The 25,623-nt window shown below is 47.5% G+C and overlaps 1 protein-coding gene across 1 annotated transcript; it reads left to right on the forward strand.

Annotated features, from left to right (window-relative positions):
* The first annotated feature begins 19,906 nt into the window (after positions 1 to 19,906).
* CLDN3 (claudin 3) lies at positions 19,907 to 20,927 on the forward strand. Its single transcript, XM_044005449.1, has one exon. The coding sequence runs from the start codon at positions 20,125 to 20,127 to the stop codon at positions 20,788 to 20,790; it is 666 nt and encodes a 221-aa protein (XP_043861384.1). The 5' UTR covers positions 19,907 to 20,124; the 3' UTR covers positions 20,791 to 20,927.
* The last annotated feature ends 4,696 nt before the right edge of the window (positions 20,928 to 25,623 follow it).

Here is a 25,623-nt window from a genome sequence, read left to right on the forward strand (position 1 = left end):
GCCCTGGATTCAGGAGTACCTGAGTTCAAATCCAGCCTCAGACACTTAACACTTACTAGCTGTGTGACCCTGGGCAAGTCACTTAACCCCCATTGCCCCGAAAAAAAAAAAGATTTAAAAGAAGCATTCTATGCCTTAGACTCTGAAACCTGAATTACTCAGCTACATGTGAGGAGATTGACAAGCCAATTAATTTGTTCTGGGGTACATCCTTTACTTGTACCTTTCTCCTGGGTTTTTCAGTCTTTTTTCAGTCAAGTACAGTTCTTCATTGCCCTATTTGGGGTTTTCTTGTCAGAGATACTGGAGTAGTTGCCATTTCCTTCTCCAGCTCATTTTACAAATGAGGAAACAGAGGCAAACAGGGTCAAGTGACTTGCCCAGGGTAACACAGCTAGTACATGTCTGAGATCAGATTTGAACTCCAGAAGATAAATCCTCCTGACTCCAGGCTAGGTACAGTGTCCACTGCTCCACATAGCTGCCCCCTTGTCTCATGTAGATAAGACCCTAGTAGTTGTCTGGGAAATGTAAATGGCTGAATGGAGCCTGATTACCACAAGCAGAGACAAAGTCTCTTACTATGGAAATTTGCTCTGAACCAAGATAGATTGTTTGGTCTTCAGGCAGGAATTCAAAAACCTCAGAGCCAAAGTGATGCCGAAAGCAGTCCTCTAATTGAACAGAGAAGCACCATAATTCTCCATCTAAAGAGAAAAAAGTAAAATGTATAATTGATATCATTTTGCTTGCCTTCTCAAGGGGTGGGGGAGGGGCAGGAGGAAGGGAGAGAATTTTGTACTCAATTTTTTTTTTAGTGAGGCAATTAAGGTTAAGTGACTTGCCCAGGGTCACACAGCTAGTAAGTGTTAAGTGTCTGAGGCTGGATTTGAACTCAGGTACTCCTGACTCCAGGGCCGGTGCTCTATCCACTGCGCCACCTGGCTGCCCCTCAATTTTTTTTTTTAATGAATGTTTAAAATTTTTTAAATATAATTGGGAAAGGGGGGCAGCTAGATGGCGCAGTGGTTAAAGCACCAGCCCTGGATTCAGGAGTACCTGAGTTCAAATCTAGCCTCAGACACTTGACACTTACTAGCTGTGTGACCCTGGGCAAGTCACTTAACCCCCTATTGCCTGCAAAAAATAAAATAAAATAAGAAGAAAATATAATTGGGAAATCTCTTTTTTTCAGGGCAATGATTGTTAAGTGACTTGCCCAGGGTCACACAGCTAGTAAGTGTCAAGTGTCTGAAGTTGGACTTGAACTCAGATACTCCTGAATCCAGGGCTGGTGCTTTATCCACTGCACCACCTAGCTGCCCCCAGGAAATCTTTAATAAGTAAAAAATATTTTTAAAGTGAAGAGAATATAAAATAATAATAAATATAATAAAATGATATTTTAAAAGACCATATTACAATTCACTTAGCTAGTGACTGAAAGTAATAAAAGACTATACCTACCTATAAAAGACAGAACACACACAGTCCAGTGGATCAACCTGTCCCACAGAGAGGCTATGCCCTCTAAAAAACTCCAAAGGACAAGACACCTTCCCAGTAGCTGGCTGCCCACTGGTGGATTTTCCTGCCTGGTCCAGGCAGGCATCGATCACCCAGCAACAGAAAAACCTGCATGCCCTAGTCCAGCAGCAGCAGAGTCTAGCAGTCAAATGACCTGCATAGCTCAGTTCAACAACAGCTGGTCCTGATAGCCAAATTACCTTCCTGGTCTAGCCAAGCAGCAACCAAGCCCAGGTCCAGCCAGCAGCAGACTGGCCCACAAAGTGGAGATGCCACGACCTTCAAAAAGTAAACTCAAGGGAGCTGCCCATCCAGTAGAGACACTATGCCCTTTGAGAAACCAGACAAGCTAAGGAGTAAAGCAATTTGTCCATCAGCAATGTCACTCCCCACAGCGAACTTCAAGAGGACCCTTTAAGAAAAAGAAAAGCTATCAAGGCTCTGCAGTGCCAGAGTTACAAGATACCTTGGCCATGTATGTTCTCTAGATGTATGCCTCACTTGACACTGTACTGTAAGCTTGTGTCCACTCCCCTCCATGCACTCTGTGCCCCAGGCTTTGGGAGGAAGAGCTTGGGAACTACTGTTCTTGCTATGACTTTTGAGTACATGTCTTTGCTAAAAGACTTGAGTCTGAAGGGGATTTTTAAAGGGAAACACACTGCTGGGGGCCTCTAAGCTACAGGTTAGGAAGATAAATATTGCTAGAGTCCCTGGAAGTAGCAGCAGAATCGAGTGACTGGTCCTGGTTCAGGTTGGGAAAATGAAGTCAGTGGCCACATGATCTCTCTCTGTCTCTCTGTCTCTGTCTCTGTCTCTGTCTCTCTCTCTCTCTCTCTCATTCTCATCAGCTTCTGAGTTATACTGCCATCTCCCTACACTAGCAAATCCACACATTCAGACTTCCTCTTTCTCCTGAATTCCTGCCTGCTGGACATCTCCACCTGGAAGTCCCACAGACATCTCAAACCCAACACTTAGAAACCAGCCTCTCCTCCAAACTCCCTGATTTCTGTGGAGGGGATGGCCATCTTTCCGGTCACTGGGTTTGTGAGCTTGAGATCATCCTGGACTCTTTTCAGTCTCTCATCCCCCACATCAAATAAACTGCCAAGTCTTGTCAATTCCACCTCTATGACACAGCTCCCAGCTGTCCCCTTCTCTTCACTCACACAGACACCAACCTTGCTCAGTCCCTCTCTATCTGGATTATTGTAATAACCTTCTGTTTGGTCTCCCATGTTCCAAGTCTCTCCCCTCTCCAATCCATCCTCCATACACCTAAAAAAAAAACCCAAAAAGCAACAACAACAACAAAAACTCTTCCTAGAACGAAGGTCTGACCATGTCCCTCTCCTTTTCAAGAATGTCCCATTGCCTCTAGAATAAAATACAAACTCTTGATCCAGGCATTTAAACCCCTATGTACCCTGGCTCCTGTCTACCTTTCCAATATTCCCACTCATATACTCTGTTCCCACCAAATCAGCCTATGCTATACCATATACATGACATTCAATTTCCAGCCTCCATGGCTTTGCCTAGCCTGTGCCCCATACATGGAATTCACTCCCTCCTCCCCTCCATTTCTTAAAATCTCACATACCACCTCCTATAGGAAACCTTTTCAGTTATCTCCAGTCTTAATGCTCTCCTCCTCTTAAAATCAATACTATATAGAATTAGCATATTTATATAATTCATATATTGTTACTACAATTTATGTGCATATATACATAACTACTATGTGTATATATTTATATACCCACATTATATATATACAAAATACATACGTACACCATACCTACATACTTTCATGCCCCAGTAATGGAAGCTCTTCTCATTGGCAGGGCCAGCTTTATGTTCATCTTTGCATTTCTGGTTTCTATATTCCTTGCACAAAGTTGATCAATAGACATTTGCTAACTCAATTGAACAGAGCCCAGCAGCACAACACCAGAGACTCCTATTCAGGTCTTTAGATATACCAATAAATCATATTCGTTGAATATGTTTGTGGAACCAGTTAGGAATCGTCCTCACTGAGCAATCACCTGACTCACAGCTGTGCATTTTATTCACACACACACACACACACACACACACACACACACGGAAAAACAGTCCAAAAGTTTTGTTGAATTTCAGACATGCTCTATCTGTAGCATTCTCCTGGTCTATTAGTCTAGTAACTCTGTCTAAAAAAAGGAAATGAAGTTAGTCTAGTATGAATTATTCTTAATTAAGCATGCTTGCTTTCAGGGACCCCTGGCAATATACTTAGTGCTTGGGAACAATACTTTTGATAATCAGTTCTAGAAATAAAGGTGAATAATTCATTGTGACTATGCCGGGGACATTTTGGGAAGCTAGGGGGCGCCATAGTGCACAGAGTGCAGGGCCTGGCATCAGGAAGACATCTTTCTGAGTTCAGATTTGGCCTCAGACACTTATTAGCTGTGTGACCCTGGGCAAGTCACTTCACCCTGTTTGCCTCAGTTTCCTCATCTGTAAAATGAGCTAGAGAAGGAAATAACAAACCACTCCAGTCACTTAACCTCTAAAAATAAATCACTCAATCTATGATCCAAATAAAAAATGTCAACAAAATGTATATTTAAGAAGGGAAATGAGCTGAGGGCTGGTGTATATGGATGGGCTTCTGGAAGCTGATCTGGGTGCTTGTGACCGCTGGCACGTGGAAGGAGAGAGGCATTAGCCTGGCATATACTTAAGGGCAGGGTGGTACGGTAGGAGGGGATGGTATATTGGCAACCAGCCCACAACCCCTGCTCCAAGTACACACACACACACACACACACACACACACACACACCAACGAGCGCACACACCAATGCCCAGGATGATCATTCAGGGAGGCACAGCAAAATCCATCAAACCCTCCACGTCAGCCAGCAGACTCCCCCATCTCACCCTCAGACTCTTACCCCACACATCAGCACACGACCTGTCCTCCCACACCCCAGCCCTCAAAGCAGCTAGATCAGCTTCCTTCCACCCCTTGTGACATCACCAGTCACCCGCTCACTTCCTGATAGTGCTTCCTGGTGACGATCAACTCCTACCAAACAGCACACACCCCCCACCCCCCCCCCACGATGGATGAGAGGTGAAGAGGTAACCTTCCCATGCCCAGAGCAGCACCTGTGTCTCTGGCGCTCACTTCCTGCCCTGCCTTGTCTCAATCTCCTGCCACCTGGGAATTCACCCAGCTCAGGTGATTTGGTATAGCTTGAAACTGATGCCTGGCATAGGGCTTTGTATTAGGTACCTAACAAACACCAAAGCCAATCGCACCGAGCTCTCCTCCCTTATCTACGTCTTGATTTCTCCCCAATTCCTTTGTTCCCCCATCCCAGACTAAAGAGCCATCTCCTTGTTGGAGAAGATGGAGACAAAAATGGAGAGAAATCACTTTGCTCCCTTCTGCTCATCTGGTGACATCCCACCAGCTGCCTGCCTCAAAGCAGTGGGATCCAGCAGAGCCAAGATAGTCCCTAGTTCTCATTCACAAATCTCATCTAGTTCCCTTAGGTCTATATTCATCTTTGCATACATACCTTTGCTTCCACCTTTTATACATCACAGGACAATGAAGGCAATTGAACAAGAAGCCCCCACATGTCTTCCTCCCTCTTCCATCCTCTGGGAAACCACTCTGATTGTGACTGACGAGTTAGCATTTGATATCCCCCTACCCTTCCTCCTCATTTAGCAAGCACTTATTAAGGTCCTCCTATATGTCAGGTGCGGCTAGGTGGAGCCATGGATACAGTGCTAGGCCTAGACTCTTCCTGAGTGGAAATCTGGCCTCAGACACCAGTGGTGTGACCCCAGGCAAGTCACTTAACTCTGCCTCAGTTTCTTCTTCTGTAAAATGAGCTGTAGAAGGAAATGACAAACCACTCTACCATCTTTGCCAAGAAAACCCCAAATGGGGTCATGAAGAGTCCAACTGAAAATGAGTATACAGCCACAGTGTGCTGGGCCCTGTGCAAAGTACTGTGAATACAAAAACAAAAATGAAAGCCTCTGCCCTTGATAAGCTTACATTGGGGAGGGGGAGGGGAAAGAGGAGGAGAGAAGGACATGTCCATCACTTTGCTGTCATTTGTTATACAGGACCTGGGATTTCATTGGTCTAGGGAATTCCAGATAAGAAAACGCCCTTCCTTATCCAAGGCAGATCAGCTCTCACATTTAGGATCCTCCACACTGCTTGGGGCACTGGGATTCAAGGAGACCTGTTCTGTATCATATAGCCTGCCTATGTCAGAGCTGGGATTTGAACCCAGCTCTTCCTGCATCCACAAAATATAGAGTGATTATATAGAGAATGAAGTCATTTTGTGAGTAAATGAAAAGTATTAACAAGTAGGGGGGAGGCAGGGTTTGGGAAAGGCCTCCTGGGGAGTCAGTACCTGAGCCGTGCTTTGAAGGAGGCCAGCAAAGCTACAAGGCAAAGGTGAAGAGGGCAACATTTCCAGGCAGGAAGTGGAGCATCACACATGAGGAACAAAAAGGCTGGCCGGGCTGGAATGGGCAGTGATGGGCCATCAGTTTAGAAAGATAAGGTCCTGGGGCAGCTAGGTGGCGCAGTGGATAAAGCACTGGCCTTAGATTCAGGAGGACCTGAGTTCAAATCCAGCCTCAGACACTTGACACTTAAATAGCCATGTGACCTTGGGCAAGTCACTTAACCCTCATTGCCCTGCAAAAAAAAAAAAAAAGAAAGATAAGGTCCTGAGCTGAGAGCACAGAGGGACCTTGGAGGCTACCTAGTCCAACCCCATTGTCTTACAGAGAAGGAGATTGAGAATAGCCGCTTGGCAATGTTAGAGACAATGGATAAGAGAGAGGAGAGACTGAGTCAGGAGGCATTGGTGTCATGTTGTCTGAATGTCCCTGGTGAGAGCTTCTCATCCTTCCTGATGCCTCTTCCCTTTCAGAGTCTCTCCTCTCACCTCTCATGCCCTGGGTTAACCCTCTTAATCCCCCCCACCCCCCCCAACACCTTGGAGAAAGCTTCCTTATCTCTATCCATCTACTTCTGACTGAATTCATCAGCCCAAGGCCTGGGAATGCAAAGGGGACACAAGATGGCTGGTGATGAGTTGGGACAGAAAGACTCTAAAAGGAAATCCTGGAAGACAAGGGTGGAGATGGGGTGAAGGAAACAAATAGAAAATTTAGTCTTGACAGGTAATTCTTCAAGAAGTGGGGGAAAAGAGAGGATGGGTAAAACGGAGGAGGATTGTGAGGTACAAAGTAAGGGAAATGCGAGGTCATGGGGGCTAACCTCATGAAGGTGAGAGGTGAGCTAATTTCTAAGAGAGGATAATAAAACTAGTAATAGAGAAGCGGTGTGGTAGCGGTGTGGTATAATAGATCAAGAAAGAAAGAAAGAGACAGAAGGAGGGAGGAAGGAAGGAAGGAAAAAGAAAGGAAAGAAGTAAGGAAAAAGAAAGAAAGGAAGGATGGAAGGAAGGAAAGAAAGAATGGAGGAAGAAAAATATATAGATGATTGAAAAATGGATGATGGATGGATGGATAGATGGATAGATGGATGGATAGATGGATGGATGGATAATGGATGGATAGAGAAATAGAGGAGGTGATGGATGGACAGACAGACAAATGGATAGATAGATGGATGGATGATAGTATTTATTAAACTCTTACAGTGTGCCAAACATTGGGCTAAGGAAGACTTGGGACCAAGTCTCATCTTTGCCATTTCCTGGCTTTGTGATGCCAGACAAGTCATTAAACCTCTCAGTATCCAAGGCAATTCTCTAAGACTATGAAGTATAGAATAGGGGTCAACATGGCTTCATGGAGGGAGTTTCCTCACTAGAAGTTCCCTGTACCAATGAAACCACAAGCCCAGTCTCTTTAAAAATACCTGAAGTTGGGGCAGCTAGGTGTCAAAGTGGATAGAGCACTGGCCCTGGAGTCAGGAGGACCTGAGTTCAAATCCGGCTTCAGACACTTAACACTTACTAGCTGTGTGACCCTGGGCAAGTCACTTAGCCCCAATTGCCTCACTAAAAAAAAAAAAAATACCTGAAGCTTATCTAGCACTTCAGGGTTTGCAAAGTGCTTTTTATATGTATTATCTCATTTGATCCTCAATCCAACCCTGTCAGGTAGGGCCTTTTATTAATCCCCATTTTACAGATGAGAAGACTGAGACCTAAAGAGGTTAAGTGACATGTTTGAGGCAGGATTCAAACCCACTTTGTCCTGACTCCAAATCCAGCTGTCTTTCCCCTGGCTGGGGCTAGAAGAAAGAGGAGAAGCCTCTTTTGATTGGGAACCTGATCAAGACACAATGAAAAGAGAACAAAAGGATTATCCCTCAGTGGCTGGGCCCTTGCCCAGGTCAAATTTGATCAGTACAGTCAATAAGGGTCCAGGAGGCTATCCCAGAAGATGATCAGTGCCCTGGGGTTCCCTGCTTTCTGACTATGTTTTCACTCTAGGGATTCTCCTCTCCCAGACTTGCCTGGACATGATCGAGGAGCCCGGCGCTGAATTGCTTTAGCCCACTGGGCAGGGTGGGGGGGGGGCGGTGAACAGGGCAGACCCAGGCTGTCTTCAACCTTGGAGAGTTTCTGCTGTTCCAAGTTTCACCTGGGCTGTCCCTATTTACCTTCACTGGTTGTCAGACAAACAGGGGCTGTGTATTCTTCCCTGAGTTACTGTTGCATGAAGGTGTGCTTGGCCACGCACTCAAACAGAACCACAATGGAGAGGAAACTCTGGCCCTGAGCCACCCCCACCCATGATTTCTCAGAGGTCACACCACTTCTTTCACTTCTGAATCACAAATCCATATCTTTCAGCACACTTTTCATCATCAATTCATTTTCTGCAAACATGTATTAAGTCCTTTGATGGAATGTAAGCTCTTAAATGCCAGAAATTATTTCACTTTTGTCCTTATGTTCGCAACACCTGGCATGTAGTAGGTGCTTAATAAATGTCTGTTGATTGATCAGTTGTCTTTTATATGTTAACTATTGTGTTAGATGCTGGGGATACAATGACAAAAATGAAACATTCCTAGCTGCCAAGAAGCATACATTGTACTGGGGAGAGATACAACAGCTACATGAATAAGTCAATACAAAGTCATTTCAAGAAGGCAGTTAAGGAAAGCCTTCCTTTGGAAGCTGGCACTTGAAATGTGATTTGAAGGACCAAGGATTGCATGAGGCCAAGGGGAGAAAGAAAGGCATAGAGTCCTCCCATGTGCCCAATCATCTTCATCCAGAAGTCTCCTAGCATTTACACTGCCTTAAGCTAGAAGAGTTTGTCAATCTCTTTGTAGAGTTAGTAGGATAGGGCACTGGTCCTGGATGCAGGAAAACTGGGTTCAAATCCCATTATAGAGACTTACTAGCTGTATGACCATGGGCAAGTCACTTAACCTGTTTGCCTCAGTTTACTCATCAGTAAAATGGGGACATTAAACTAGATTGACCCTTAAGTTCCTACCTGTTCTAAGTCTGTGATCACACTCTGTAGTGATCCTGGTAAATAAAGTACAATTATTCACCTGGTGGTCTTTTGTCTATAATCAACACAGGCCAGGTGGCTGAGCATAGATGAAATTAAGTAATGGTTCTTGGTGCCTTTGGCCTTGCAATGAAACCAGTCCCCATGTTTTTCTCTTGTGGAGAAGGAAAAGCACTGAATCTGGAGTCAGAGAAACTAGATTTATTTTTATTTTTATTTTTGGCAGGGCAATGAGGGTTAAGTGACTTGCCCAGGGTCATACAGCTAGTAAGTGTCTCAATCCAGATTTGAACTCAGGTCTTCCTGAATCCAGGGCCGGTGCTTTATCCACTGTGCCACCTAGCTTCACCCCACCCCCCCCCCCACCACCTAGCTGCCCCCAAAAAACTAGATTTTAATCCTGGTTCTGCCACTTCCTATCTTTTTATATGTCCACTGTGACCCTGAATAAGTCACTTCCTCTCTCTGGGCTTCAATGTCTCCATCAGTAAGATGGAAGACTAGATGACACCCAATTATCCCACCCAGCTGTGACTATATGATCCTGTGAACCTAGGGGGCAGTTCTCCATTTAGCTACAATATAATTTTGTTATCTGGTTTCATTTCTAGAGGGCAGATTAGGAATGATATGGTCCGGTTCCACCAGCAGTAAATCAACTTATTGGTGATTGGATGAAGCTCTGACATCAGAAGCACTAGGACCAAAGGATCATTGATCTTGAGCCAGAGGGGACCTTGGAGGTCAATGATTGAATCTCCTTGTTTTTACAAAGAAGGAAACTGAGACCCCATGAGGCAAAATAATTTACAATCATAGGTTCACCAATCTAGAGCTAGAAGTTACCTCAGAGTCTCCCTGCACCTCCTTATGGACCCGCCTTTCCATTAGAATGCAAGCTCTCAGAATGCAGGGACCCTTCCTTTGTACCCCCTCCAGTGCTTAGCAAATTCGTCCTGGCAATGTGAATAACTTTCAAATGCTTGTTGATTGATTCATTGCTCCATCAATGTTTGTTGGATTGCATTGCATTGAGAGCCCCGAGCTCCTCTCTTATCTTGGGTTTCAGTGTCCTCCTCATTCCGGTCTGAAGATCATCCCTTCAGAAAAGCAAGAGAGAAACAAGAATTGTGTAATTCTGTCTTATCTCTGTCACCATCGCAGACCTTAAACCCTGCAGCCCCAGCCCCAGCCACATCCCCAGCTCTCTGGACGTCAATTCCCACCTTTGTTAAATGAAGGTATTGCACTGAATGATCTCTGAGGTCCCTTCCACATCCGACGTTTAGTGATTGGATGATAGCTGCAGGGAACTATGAGGGTTGGCAGTGGTTGGCAACCAGTCAAGTCCAGGGTTCCAATCTAATCTGCCCTCCTGCTGTTGGCACGCAACGAATGTTTGTTGAATTAAACTGAACTGAATTCCTTTTTGGAGGCTGTTAAGCCGCCATCAGTGGGAGGAATGTGGCATACGTGCTGGGTGATGATGCCCTTCCAAGTCTCAATGGCAAATTAAATCTTCACACACTCTTTGTTCCTGCCAATCTAGCCTACTCACCGTTTCCCATGCAAGATGTCTCCCCCTCCTTGCTTCACACTTTACACAGGCGTTACCCCCACCGGGAATGCACTCTTCATGGCATAAAGTAGGGAGATCTGGATTCAAATCCAGCCTCAGTTACTAGCTGTGTGACCCTGAGTAAATCACTTAACCTTTAGGTGCCTCAGTTTCTCCACCTGTAAAATGAGAGGGTTTGACTCCACAACCTCCACCTCTAACTCTGGGCTCCAAACTCTGCCTTGCAGCATTCCAGCAAAGCTCATCTCAGACACCACACTTCCATCATGAGAACGTTCCCAAAGGTTAGGGATTTCTCCCTCAAGATTCCTTTTTCTAGGGTTTTTGCCTTTCTCTGCCTGATTTCTGGTTATGACCTCTGAGTGGGATGTAAGCAAGGGTCTTTGGATTTGTGATGCCTAACATAGTGGGCAAATTTGGGGGTGAAGGGGTCTCGAGGTGTGAGGTTTCATTGGTCTGGAGAGGTCAGGTTAAAGAAACTCCACCAAAGCTGATCAACATCTGCTCAGCAATTTATAGTCAGAGAAAGGTGCCTTGGGCACTGAGAGGTGCCAGTGAGGTGTCCATGCTCACACTGACAGAATGTATCCGATGAACTCTTTTCCTGGCTTCTTGGCTCCCACCACCAGCACATCATAGGTCTTTAATAGTTGTTTAAGTGAATCGAATTCTCCTTAAGTGACAAATTATTATACGAGCAATTATTTTGATAGTTTTAGGGTCTGCAGTCTCATCTGTGTGGGTTCCATCCCCATAGGTCACAGCTCCATAGCTGGTCTCTGAGGGATGCTGTGGCCAAAGCATCTTTGCCCCTATGGCCAGCTTGGTGATAAGCCTTGCCGAACTGAGATAGGCGATATTGTCTTAGCTAAAACAATGGACACGGTCATTGGCCTGCACTTGAAGTCCATCCTCTTTGGTAAGATGTCAGGCTTTGGGTTCCACTGACATAGATTTCAGAACCTAGGATCACGCCATGCCAAGGAGGAGACTCTAGAGTAGGAATTTAGTCCTTAATAAGCACATTAATATTAATGTGGTACTAATGAAAATAATTAGAAAAGACAGAATTCGGTGGCACAGTAGATAAATCACTGACTCTGGATTCAGGAGGCCCTGAGTTCAAATCCAACCTCAGACACTTGACACTTACTAGCTGTGTGACCTTGAACAAGTCACTTGACCCTTATTGCCCCACCAAAAAAAAAGAAAAGAAAATACAGAATTCAGATTAAATTCAGTGGGAAGCCTTTGGCTCTGGAGGACCACTGATATCTTCCCTACTTTCAGTACAGGAGGAGGGGTCACAGGCAGCACAAAAGGCAGCATATACAGATAGATGTGGACATGCTTCTGGTTTTGCTTAACCATTTTTCTTTATCAAGAAGAGTGCTGGGGGCAGCCAGGTGGCACAGTGGATAAAGCACCAGCCCTGGATTCAGGAGTACCTGAGTTCAAATCCGGTCTCAGACACCTGACACTTACTAGCTGTGTGACCCTGGGCAAGTCACTTGACCCCCATTGCCCTGGGGAAAAAAAGAAGAGTAGTAATGGGTGTCTGTTATTGGGTTGTGACTGAAGTGTTAAATTTTTTTAAACTATCACTAAAACATTTTTTTAAAAAAATATGGCCACATAATATGGTGGAAAGAGCCATTTTTCTGAAGTCAGAAGAACTCAGCTCAGATCCCATATCTGACAAGTGACCTTGGGCAAGTGATTTTATTTCTTTGGCCTTAGTATCCTCATCTATAAAGTGAGAGGGTAGGATTAGATAGTCATGCTCCCCCTCCAACTTCAAATTGATGATTTTTGTAGGCTCCCCCTGACTAGAGGTGCTCAAATGGAAGAAGAATTCCCTCGTCAGGGATGGAGTATTAGAATGGAAGTCCCTGGGGGACAGAGAATGTTACATGTTTATTTTTGTATCCTCAGCTCCTTATACAGTGCCTAGCACATAGGGGCAGAGACTGGATCTTAGAGTTCATCAGTATAGGGAACTCCCCAGAGGAGAAAATTCCCTCTGCTGATATAGGTCAGTGCCTTTTCTTCAATGTAGAGTCTGGAGAGTTATCTAGGGTACAGAAAAGTCATTTGCCCAGAGTCACACACACAGCAGGGATGTGTCTGAGTCAGAATTCAAAGCTAAGTCTTTCCTAGCTAGGAGGCACCAGCTGTCCTATCCAATACATCATGATGTCTCTGGTGTCCTTTCCCGCTCTAACATATAGATATGTAAAAATGCACTTTAGGGGCAGCTAGGTGGCGCAGTGGATAAAGCACCAGCCCTGGATTCAGGAGGACCTGAGTTCAAATTCAGCCTCAGACACTTGACACTTACTAGCTGTGTGACCTTGGACAAGTCACTTAACCACCATTGCCCCACAAAATTTAAAAAAAAATGCACTTTGGTATTAGCTACCTACCATAAACACAGCATTTTATGATTTCCAAAGTACTTATCAAATGTTACCTCATTTGAACTTCACAACAACCCTCGGAGGTGGGTGCTATTATTAACTCCATTTTACAGATGAGGAAACTGATCCAGAAAGGGGTGAAGTGACTTGTCCAGGGTCACACAGTAAGTATTCGAGGCAGGATTTGACTTCCTGACTCCTAGGCCAGTTCTCTATCCCCTGCACCCTCTCGATGCCTCTCTAATCTTATCTAACAGGATCCTACATCTCTTCTTCCCTGTGCCTTTCATTATCCTCCACCTATCATTTTTCCAGACCAGCTTACAAGTTTCTATATCTCTCTTTCCTCATAACCATGTGAGGGGAGTGCAAGGAATATTAAACCCATCTTACAGATGAGGAAACAGAGTCAGGAAAGCAAGAGTACCAGGGTCTAGATTCTCACCTAGGTCAGGATCAGTGAATGAATCAAGGAAATGAGAAAGCAAAGCTATTTACCAAATAGACAAATGGCCAAAGTATATGAAGGAGCAATTCTCCAAAGAAGAATTATGAACCATTAATACCCCTATGAAACACTCATCCAAATCATTAATAATGAGAGAGATCAAAACAACTCTAAGGCATTATCTCATACCCAGCAAATTAGCAAAGATGACAAAATATGGGAATAATTAATGTTGGAAGGTTGTAGACCTTTGCTTTGTAGATGCTTTGCTGATGGAGCTGTCAAGTTGGTACAATGTGCAACTCAGTGGCTCAGTGGGTAGAGCACTAGAAGTACAGTCAGGATCTGCCTTAAATACTCCCTTGCTAGGCTGCTTTCCTCAATTGGTAAAATGGGGGTAATGCTAACACCTACCTCCTAGGGTTGTTGTGAGAATCAAATGAGATAATATATGCAAAGCATGCTATGTAAATGTTAGCTATCATCATTACAACGATTCTGGAAAACAATTTGGAATTATGCAAATAAAGTGTTTAAAGAACCATACTCTTTAGCCCAGAGATTCCCCAGCTAGCTACATGCCCCAAGGAGGTCATTGACCAAAAGAAAGGCTCCATAGAAACCAACATATTTGTAGCAGCATTTGTGGGGGTTAATGGTGGGGGGAACAGCAAGTTATTGGAAACAAAGTAGATGCTCATTGTTTGGGGAATGGCCAACCACATCCTGGAACAAGAATCAACTGGAACATTACTGTGTGGTAAGAAACAACAAACATGATGTCTTTGGAGACAGGCTTAGAGAAACTGAGAAAAGTTGAAATAAATAGATCCGGGAAAGCGATACATGCAATGACCACAATAACATCAATGCAATGCACCACCACCACAAAGCAATAACAAAAACAAGAGCTGGGAAATTGTCAAGAATAAACTTGGCCCCAAAGATATATGAGAAGATGCCTGTGCTTCTTGAGGGCAAGAGCCCTCTGTGTGGGAGGCAGGACATCCACAATTGTCAAACATTACAAATAAAGTTCGATTTTTCAATATGTTCATTCATTTTGTTCAGTTTTTTCTTCTTCTTTTTTAATTTTTTGCTATAAAGGATGGCATTCGGATGGAAATCTAGGTGATGTTAAGACAAAATATATTAAAATTTTATTGAGGGGGGGGAAAGAGAGGAGAGACAGAGATAGAGAAAGAGGAGGTGGGAGAGAAAGAGAGAGGAAGGGAGAGAGAAGGGCCCTGAGTTAGGGTGGCATGGTACTACTGGGAATCAAGAAGATCCAGATTCGAATTCCACCTCTGGGACTTACTACCATTGTGACTTTGGACAAGACATTTGATCTCCCCCAACCTCCATTTACTCATCTGAGGAAATAAGGGGATTGTACACAGTGGCCCCTGAGGTCTATTCCATTTTTTTTTGTTTGTTTTTTGTTTTTTTCAGGGCAATGGGGGTTAAATGACTTGCCCAGGGTCACACAGCTGGTAAGTGTCAAGTGTCTGAGGCTGGATTTGAACTCAGGTACTCCTGAATCCAGGGCCAGTGCTTTATCCACTGAGCCACCTAGCTGCCCCCGGTCTATTCCATTTTAAAATCTATAATTCAATGAAATCCACAAGGGTTTGTGTGCCCTACACTGTGCCAGGTACCAAGGCTTCAAAAACAAAAGGGCGGGGCAGCTAGGTGGCACAGTGGATAGAGCACCAGCCCTGGAGTCAGGAGTACCTGAGTTCAAATCTGGCCTCAGACACTTAACACTTACTAGCTGTGTGACCCTGAGCAAGTCACTTAACCCCAATTGCCTCACTTTAAAAAAAAAAAAAGGGTAATGGTCCCTGCCCTCAGGGATCTCACATTCCACCACAGGCAGCAACATGTACACATGGGAACAGATCTAAGATACAGACAAAGATCATAGCGTCAAAATTGGCAGGGACCAAAGAGGCCAGTTAATCCAACTCCCTGATTTTCACAGAAGAGGAAACAGAAGGTCAGAGAAAGCCAGTGATTTGCTCAAGAACACACAGGTTATAGGGTACAGCTGAGATTTGAACACAGGTCCTTTGATTCCCAAACCAGTGCTCTTGCCATTGAACCGTGACACTTCCCTCCTGGGACTTGCTTTTTCCTCCTCCCCTCCTCCATGCTGATTTTAGTGTCTTCACAGGTCTCCCGGAGAAGTTTCTTCAGGACAGGAATAGGGTCTCCAATAAACACAGCTCATTGTTGGGAAAACCCCTATATTCTGCAAAATCCCATCAGCCTTGGGACTTCACTTCATCCCTACTTTAAATCCCTTTGATTGGAGTGTGGAACCATGAACTCCCAAACCCCCATTTAAGGAGGGGATTGAGCACTGACATCCACTCATTTCCCACCTGGCTGCACTACTTTGGGAGGTCTCAGCCTTCACTACGCCCTGGCATTGGGTACCTCCCTTCCCCATTCCCACTTTTTCAGCTTCTTTTTGTGTACTTTGTTCCTCATTGGCTTGTAAACTCTTTGAGGGCAGACACTGGCTTTCTTTTTACTAATAGCATCCCCTGTGCTGAAATACCACACCTGGTGCCTAGTAGGCGCTCAACAAATGTTTATTGACTATTGACAGTACACAAGACTCCCCCACCCCAACCCAGAATACCCTCACAACCACAGAGGAGAAGGGGTATTCAGTGAAACACAAAGCTGATTCCCAGTGCAAAGTTTCTTGTTTACTCAAAGCCAAGCTTGTGTGAAGGATCCCAAAGTGGGGACTTAGGAGTCAGGCAGTTGTCAACCAGTTCTACATTCCTCAAGCAAAATTCTGGTAAGACTTGTTTTTATACCCACCCCAGGCCAGCTTCACAGAATCACTGAAAGCTGGGGCTGGAAGGCATTTTAGGGATCAGCCAGTCCAACCCCCTAATTTTATAGATAAGGAAAATATGACCCAGAGGCAAATTAGGTCACATTGATATCGGGTAGCATGTCCCACACTGGGACCCAGGTCTTCTGACTTCAAATGTATGTTTATTCCATAGCTTCATCATACTGCCTTGATTCAGTATTCCCCCTTCTTGTCCCATCCCCACATACAGAGGCGGCGGGGTGTGTGGGGGGTGGGGAGGGAGAGAGAGAAATAGCAAATGTTGAGACCAAGAATAGAGGAACTTCCCAGTCCAGAAACTCCCAGGATAGATGCCAAAGGCTCTAGCTGCCCCCGGCAGCTCTATCACTTACTCCCTGCATGACCCTGGGCAAATCACTTATCCCTCATGGGCCTCAATTTCCTCATATGTAAAAGGAAGAGTATTGGGCATATACCCCAAAAAGATCAAAGAAGGGAATGGGCCCAAATGTACAAAATGTTTATAGCAGCTCTTTTTGAAGTGAAGAACTTTAAATCTAAGTGTTGCTCATCAATTCCGGAATTACTGAACAATATATGGTATATGAATGTAATTCAATACTTTTGTACCATAAGAAATGATGATGGGGACAGTTTCAGAGAAACCTGGGAAGACTTGTATGAACTGATACAGATGTATAGAGACAGTAACAGTAACATTGTAAGAATAACAATAACATTGTAAAGACAAACACCTTTGAAAGACTTAAGGACTCCATTGAATGAATAAAATGACCAACTCCTGAGTCCAGAAAACCAATGCTACCTACCTCCTGACAGGGAGATGATGGATTCAAGATACAGAATGAGACATACACACAATAGATATAGATATATAGATACACAATATACATACATATGTATAGATATACACACATATATAACATATATAATATATAATATTTTTTTTTTACTATGCCTGTTATAAGGGTTGTAGTTTATTTTTTTTTTATGGCTGGGTAGAACCTTGGGGAGGAGGGTGGAGTTAGCTATCATGCAGAAAGAAAAGAAGTAGGGTCATTGAAGCATTTTTTCAAATATATAGAAGAGAAATTCAGAAGGAAACAGATGGGGGCAGTTTTGGAAATAATATGCTGAATTTATCACATTTTGTTAAAGCAAACTGTACAGAGATTTACATTTTCTCATCTAATCCATTTTTCTGATCTACTTTGTATATGAAAATGTATTCTTTTTATTTATTAAATTCAGAATACATTTTTATGACCCCACTTCATCCAACCCCTCACAACAAATCCAACATCACCCCCTTGCCTGTTCCCTCCCCCTCTTCCCACTCCTATGATTGGCTCTGATTACACTGGGCTTCATCACTGGGTTTGCTAAGTTACTGGCCCCAGTTCCAGTTCCAAATGGCCCAAATAGGACCCTTCCCTAACACAAACCATGCAGGCTTGAGATTATCAGCTTCAATCTTTGCCTCTACCTCCACACTACCCCGGCTTTTCTCCTTTCCCCATACAGATCCATATCACATTTTGGGCCCTCCACTCTCTATAAAACTCCCAGTAAAATACTGGCCAGACCTTTGCCCCTTCCCAAGTCAGAGCCCAGGTTTCTATGAGCCTTAAGTGTCTGTTTACCTTCCCCTGTTTGTCCTCCTGGGCACCTGAGAAAATTTATGGAGAGGGAGCACTGGAAGGCAGGGTGCAGGCTGCCTATGGGTGGGGTACTCCCTGGCAAAGACAGGCCTTCAAGATTGTCAGAAAGGAGCCCCTTTCCTAGAAGCCCTCTCCTTACGAACAAAACAAAGCAAACCCTCCACCAAGGGCATTATGTCTGACACCCCCCCACCTCCATTTCATAGAAGCATGGGTTTCTAAGTGGAAATGATCTCTGAAGCAGACAAACCCCTTATTTTACAGAGGAAGAAACTGAGGCCCAGAAAGAGGAAGTACCCAGATTCACACTACTAAGTGGAAGAGCCAGCACTGGAACCCAGGTCCTCTCTCTTCAAATTCATTGCCCCACAACAACCAGTGGGCTTACCAGATCCTTTCCTGCGGGTCAGATTTGATAGGCTGAAGGGAAAAGAACAGAGTATTGGGGGAGCTTAGAAAGAGGCAAGGAGGTATGGAAGGGAGGAAGAGAAGAAACAAGGAAGAAGGCAGAGGCAAACAAACTTCATGATTTTGCCAAAGGCTGGCCCTGCTATGGGACTGGAGGCCATCTCTGAGATATCTGGGGAGATTCTACCTGGAACTTAGCCAACCACCTACCCTGAACTTCAGCCCCATCTTCTCCTGGGGATCCTCTTCTGCCCTGCCCCAAACCAGAAGTTATGCATCCAATGATGGAGCTGACTGGCCATTTAAAACATCCCCCCCCAAAACCGACCCTCTACCATGAACCCCCAAGACCCCTGGCCTGGGCCATGCCGAGCATACATTCGGCACTGGGGATGGGAGAAGGGAGCTGCCCTTCCCCAGAGCTGAAGCCTTACGGTATCACATCTCTAGAACTGGAAGGGGTCTCAGAAGCCGGGTCTAGCATATTACCGAGGAGCAAAACAAGATCCAGAGGGGTTGTGATCTGCCCAACAGGACCCAGGCAGCAAGTGTGAAATGCAAACCCACCTCTTCTGCCTAGAGAGCCCCAGCTCTTCCCATTGTTCAAATCGGATAGAAAATGTCCCCAGACCCTAGAGTTAAACGCCAGGGACAGAGGCTCAGAACTTGGCCTTTCTGTGGCCTCTAAGACGGGCGGAGGGTGAACTCGACCTCTGTCTCGGGCCTTGGAACCCTCGCATTCACTGAGATAGGGGAGACTTGGGGGAAAAGGCAGAGAGCATCATTTCTCCAGCGGGACAGGCAGGTGTGTCCAATTCTGCCAAAGAATGAGGGCAGGCTGGTATTGCTGACGGATTGAGCTGGAGAAGGACCTCTTCCCCGTCCCAGGACAGGCCGGCTGTGCTTCTTCTGGGAATATTCGGAGGCCTACAGTGTCCAGACCAGACCGATTCCCATCTGTTCCCAGGAGACTGGCTGCCCTACAGTAACCAGTACTCTCAGTCAAAAAGCATTTTTAAGCGCCTGATGTGTGCCAAGCCCCGCCGAGCATACTAAAGGGACACCAATAACTGGGGGCTGGCAAATGGAGAAGTATATTGGCTCCCCCGTACCATCCCCTGCTCTTAAGCCCGGCGCTCACTTGAGAGTTTCTAGGGACTAGAAAAGGGAGCGGGGCAGGAATCAATATTTTAGGTCTCTTGGGCACCAGGGGGTCTGGCCGCTTCCCCGCAATCCCCCACAGGCCGGTCTGGCCGGTAGCCAGCCAGAGTTGTTCACGCCGAAGAAGTGAACGCGAGCGGGGTGGACCCAGCTGCCCCAAAGGCCTCTTCCCCTCTCACCATCAAGGGGAGGGGGTGGGGGGCGTGGCAGGAGACACGTCACTGAAACTAGGAAAGTCCTGACCCCGCCTCCGCCCGCCCCCATCCAGCCCGGGGCACTGAGGTAAGGAACGAAGGCAAAGCAGCCAGATCCTGGGAGGGAGTCCAGTTGCCTAGCAGGCTGTGGGCAGGTGCAGACAGGTGTGGCCGAGCCGAGCCGTTAGAGTCAGTGAAGCCAGCTCCAGCCAGCCTCTCAACCCTCCAGCCTTCTGCCGTCTCTGCCAGGGCTGCCCAGGGGGCCCCAGCCAGCCCTTGCGCCCCTTCCCACACCCCTGGGCCGCCGCCACCACCGCCGCAGCCATGTCTATGGGCTTGGAAATCACCGGGGTGTCCTTGGCCGTGCTGGGCTGGCTGGGCACCATCGTGTGCTGCGCGCTGCCCATGTGGAGGGTGACGGCCTTCATCGGCACCAGCATCGTGACGGCGCAGATCATCTGGGAGGGCCTGTGGATGAACTGCGTGGTGCAGAGCACGGGCCAGATGCAGTGCAAGGTGTACGACTCGCTGCTGGCGCTGCCCCAGGACCTGCAGGCGGCCAGGGCCCTGCTCGTGGTGGCCATCCTGCTGGCCGCGCTCGGACTGCTCGTATCGCTGGTGGGCGCGCAGTGCACCAACTGCGTTCAGGACGACACGGCCAAGGCCAAGATCACCATCGTGGCTGGCGTCGTCTTCCTGCTGGCCGGCGTGCTCACGCTCATCCCTGTGTCGTGGTCGGCCAACACCATCATTCGGGACTTCTACAACCCCTTGGTGGCCGAGCCGCAGAAGCGGGAGATGGGCGCGGGGCTCTACGTGGGCTGGGCGGCCTCGGCGCTGCAGCTGCTGGGCGGGGCGCTGCTCTGCTGCTCCTGTCCACCCAAGGAGAAGAAGTACACGCCAGCCAAGATCCTCTACTCCGCCCCGCGTTCCACCGCCACCACCGCCGCCGGTGTGGGGCCCAACTACGACCGCAAGGACTACGTGTGAGGGAGTCCGCGCCCGCCACGCCACGCCGCGCCACGCCACGCCGCGGGCCCCCGACGGTCTGGCTGGCGCTAGGCGGCGGGGCACGGGTCAGCGGCCTGCCGGACCGACTGAAAGGTGGACGGGAGGGGGCGCCCGCCCAGCGGTCTCTCCCGCCGCGCCGCGCCGCGCCGCGCCGTGCCGCTGCCCCTGGGCTGAGCCAAGACGGCGCGCCCCGGGCGCGGGCAGCATCGCCCCCCGCGAGTCCCCAGCAACTCCAGAAGCCAGCTCCAGCCCCGCGCAGGGCAGCCGCGGAGCCTACGGAGGGGGATGGCCAAGTGAACAGACACCCCCAACGTCCCAGCCCCTCAAACCCGCTCCTTGCTTACCGCGGACTGGAGCAGCCGACAGCCAGACCCGCCAAGAGAAAACTGAGGTCTTCCGCAACTCCGGACTAGACGGCTACACCCAACTTCGAGCTGATGGAGTGCTTGTGGAGTGGACTGGGCGCCTGACCTTGGGGAAGCGGTCCCATCCGTCCCCCAGCCCCCCACGTCGGGCCGCAGCCCTCAGACCTTGGGCCAGTGGGTGAGGAGGACCGGTGGCAGCGCGCTAATGGGATGGGGAAGAGGAGGGAAGGGAAGAGAAGGGAAGGGAAGGGAAGGGAAGGGAAGGGGGTTTTCAATAAAATGTTTCGTTTCGCACCCGCTGGTTCCCTTTGTCCTGAGCAGCTACGGAGCCCACACGCGCGTCCCTTTGGCCTTCAAGCTTAGATGGGGATCTCAAGCTCTTTCTCCCTTTGGATTCCCGGGACCCGGCCTCTCACAGCTGCCCGCGCCCTCCCCGAGTGGTAGCCCTTCGGGCGTAGGGTCCCCGTCCGACGTCAAGGCCCCAGAAGTGGACTTGCTGGTGGGGAAAGGGAGCAGCCCCCGCGAAACTCAGCATCAAGGCTCAGCTCTGTGGGGTGGGCGGGGACTCAGTCCTGGGAATGGGCTTCAGTGTTGGAATAGGGACTCAGTGTTGGTCTAGGGCTCGGGGCAGGGCTTGGGGGTTCAGTCACGGGTGGGAGAGCTCAGCGTCAGGTGCAAAGAGTTCGTATTGGCCGGCGGCTAGGACTCGGTATTGGGGATGAGGGCTAAGCACAGGTATTACTGTGTCAGTATTAGTGACAGTGGACCTCTCGTCCTCTTCTGCAGCTCTTGCCCCCTCCCCTCAGATTCGGCTTCCTCGTTTGCCATCCGTTTGTCCCGCTTCCTCGCGCTGCCGAATCGAAACAGTTACCAGCCCAAAGGTTTCCCTGAGGGCTCAGTGCTGAAAACTCTTCCTTCTTTCCTCGGTTTCGTTTCTCTTTCCTTCACCTTTTCGTAGCCCCAGGCTCCCACCTAGTGGAGCCCGGAACTCCAGCCATGCCCTGGGTGTGGCCACAGTTTGGGATTATGTGTTTTAAGGTTTGAACAGCAAGACTGGGGTCCGCTAAGAGGGCTCCTAAGCAAGCTTCCTTATCAGGCAGTTTGCAGTGTTCGCATCCCAGCGGTTCCCCTCGGTGCAGGCTAACGACTGACTATCTGACAGAGAGCTTGGAGAGGGAATATTGTGTTCGGAGACCGGTTCGACCAGATGCCCTCTGAGTCTGTGATTCTGAAAGGAGAGGGGGCGGCTAAGTGCCAAGGATTAGGGGGAGAGGGGGGATGGATTGTCAAGAATAGGGCTAAATGCCAGGGGAGAGACTGTGCCGGGAGTGAGAAAAACATCAGGAATGTGTGTGTGTGTGTGTGTGTGTGTGTGTGTGTGTGTAGGGGGGGGGGAATTTAAGTATCAAAGATGGAGGCTGGGTGCCAAAAGTGGGTGGCAAATGCCAGGAGAGGGCCTATGTGCCAGGGATGAGGGCTCAACATCAGAACTGGAGACGGGAGAAGACTAAATGTAGGCTCAAGGCTGAGAAGAGAGGGCCAAGCGCCACGTGCCCGAAGGGACTTCCACCGAAGGGGGACTATTGCTAGGATGAGAAGAGCGCACGTCCGAGAGGAAGGGCCAGTGTCCTAGTCTCACCGTCAGGGGAGAAGACTGGGGACAGGGGGAAGCTGCGGGGCAGTGCACTGGCAGTGGAGAAGCTGGGCGCCCAAACCTCATTCTTTGTGGCCCCAGAGCAAAGCTGAAACCTGAGACGCCCATCCCATTTGGGAGCCTTGAGCCAGTTCCTGGGTGTCCCGGTGACCGAAGCTACGCCAATCCCCGGCTCCAGAACACTGGAATGGCCTCCCTTTGTTCTCCAGCCAGCTGGCTTACTGATTGACTGGGCATAATAAAGGGCTAAGTACGCCCCATTCCCCACCCTGCCTCCTTCAGTATTAGGGCCAGTGTCTTCCTTCTTCATCTCCTAGCCATGGATGCCAACACCTTCTTCCTCTGTGTCTCCTCCATCCCACATCTACTGGGTGGAACAGAACCACAGAGCCAACTGTTGGCCCTAGCTTTCTGCCACCTGCCCAATTTCCTCCACCATCAAGGAGGCCTGGGAGAGAAGCTCCCAAAGGGTGAGGACTGTGGTTCCCCCATGAGACCAGGCACTCCCTGAGGACTGAAGATTCATAGTATAGTAGATAGCTGGGTGGCACTGTGGATAGAGCACCAGTCCTGGAGTCAGGAATTCCTGTGTTCAAACCCCACCTCAGACACTTCCTAGCTGTGTCACTCTGGGCGGGTTACTTAACCTCTGTTTGCCTCAGTTTTCTCATCTGTAAAAAGGGGATGATAATAATATCACCTACCTCCCAGGGTTGCTGTGAGGATCAAACGAGATAAGTGAAAAGTTCTTGGCACAGTGCTAGGCACTATAAGTGCTATAGAAATATTAGCTATTGTTATTGATAATGGTAGGGATGCTGGAGTTCCAGCAAGTCTCACCTGGACCTCAGTTTCCTCGTCTGTCAAACCAGATGAACTTTTTGGCCACTTTGAGGTCTAAAGTTTTGATACTATAAGCAGCTCTCCCTGTTTTGATCCAGGGCTCCCTGAATGCTGTGTCTTCTGCATTCCCTATCAGACCTGGGGCTCCCCAGGGGCAGGGGCTATCTCCCCATCTGACCAGGGGTTATATGATAGTGCGGGCTGACTCTTATCAGACTTAGGGCTCCCCAAAGGGAAGGACTTCTCCCATCAGATCAGGAGCTAGCAGAGCACAGGTGAGGGTTTTATCTCCCCTCATCGGACTGAGGGATCTCTGACGGCAGTGGCCATGTCTTCTGCTCTAGCTTTCACGTACACTCTCCTACCCAGGGTCCCACGTGTCTGTCAGTGGGCAATCAGCCCAAAGTAACTGCCAAGGTAGAAATCACATCGGAGAAGTAACTAGTGGCATCAGGCTGTGACCAGGAGCAAGCAACTCCAGGAACATCTGATCTCATCATCCCTATGGTTTCAGGATGATGAGGCATTAAGAAGACTGGTCCACATGAGCATCCAGGGGACAAAGAAGGATGCCCGAAAGCAACCATAACAAAGCTGCATGATTTACCTGTGTCCTCCCCACCCCATGCTTCATACTCCTCTACCCTCAAAAGCCTGCCTCTAATCTGCTTCAGATGGAAAGAATCAGCTAATGCTCATTCATATCAGTGTATCAATGACAGTGAAGTTTCCCCTACAATTCTGCATTTTTAGAAAGGGCAAGACCCAAAGGAAAGAATGTCTAATGGTAAAATATCCCCTTGATGACAAGCTGGTAAGGAAGTTAATTGGAGAAGGGCATTGGGAACTTCCTGGTACTCCTCTAATTATATTATCTGGGGTAAAGATCTTGGATAAGGTTGTCCTCAAGGAAATCAATGAATTCCTTCAAGCAAAGTATGAAAGTAATGGAAAGTCTTGGAATCAGATGATTAATGAAAGTCTCAACTTCTACATGAGGAAGCAGCAGTGCTGTATTTAGGACCTTGGCTCGTGACCCTGATTTTTGTTTGTTGTTCACTCAGTTTCAGTCAAATCTGGCTCTTTGTGACACAATTTGGGGTTTGCTTGGCAAAGATTTTGGTGCAGTTTGCCATTTCCTTTTCCAGTTCATTTTACAGATGAGAAAACAGAAGCAAACAGGGTGAAGCGATTTGCCCAGGGTCACACAGGTTATAAGTGTCTAAGGCTGGATTTGAAGTCAGGAAGAGGAGTTTTCCATACTCCAGGCCTGATTCTATCTATGCACTATAGCATCCCTGTGACCCTGAACAAGTCATTAAACTTCTCTAGGTTTTCTGGAACTTGCCTGTGGACTTGTTCTGAAGACTGAGGGGGCTAGGGTAAGTGGAACCCCTTCTGATACTCAGTCTAATTGTCCTAGCTGTATGACTGTGGGCAAATCACTTCATCTCCCCTCTGAACCTGTTTCCTCATATGTAATGTATTAGTGGTTGGAGTGTCTACCTCAGGATCAAGAAGACTTGGGTGAAAATCCTGCCTCCCAAGTATAGGGGCCATATCACTTGCAAATCTCAGTGCCTCCAGGACAATTCTCTAAAACCCCAGATTGCAGAAGAGTCCTCATTTGCACTGATGAAGGGTATTTCTCATCTGATATTCCTCCTACCAAGGAAGTCCTAAGTCCAGTCAAAATAACACTAGTTTACCCATATTTCACAATAATAACAATTTTGCCATCACTTCTCAGGGTGGCAGATCTTGACATGCTACTTTTAGTGTGACCAAAATCTCTGAGAACTCATGGAGAAGTCATACTGCTTTTCAGTAAGAACAGCGAATGGTAGCTAAAAGCACCTTCTACGTGCCAGAAACTGTGCAAAGCACCATTTGATCCTCACAACAGCCCCATGAGGTGGGTGCTATTATTATTCCTGTGAGAAAGAAGTC

This window comes from Dromiciops gliroides, chromosome 4 (genome assembly GCF_019393635.1).
Source record: "Dromiciops gliroides isolate mDroGli1 chromosome 4, mDroGli1.pri, whole genome shotgun sequence".
Lineage (NCBI taxonomy): Eukaryota > Metazoa > Chordata > Mammalia > Microbiotheria > Microbiotheriidae > Dromiciops > Dromiciops gliroides.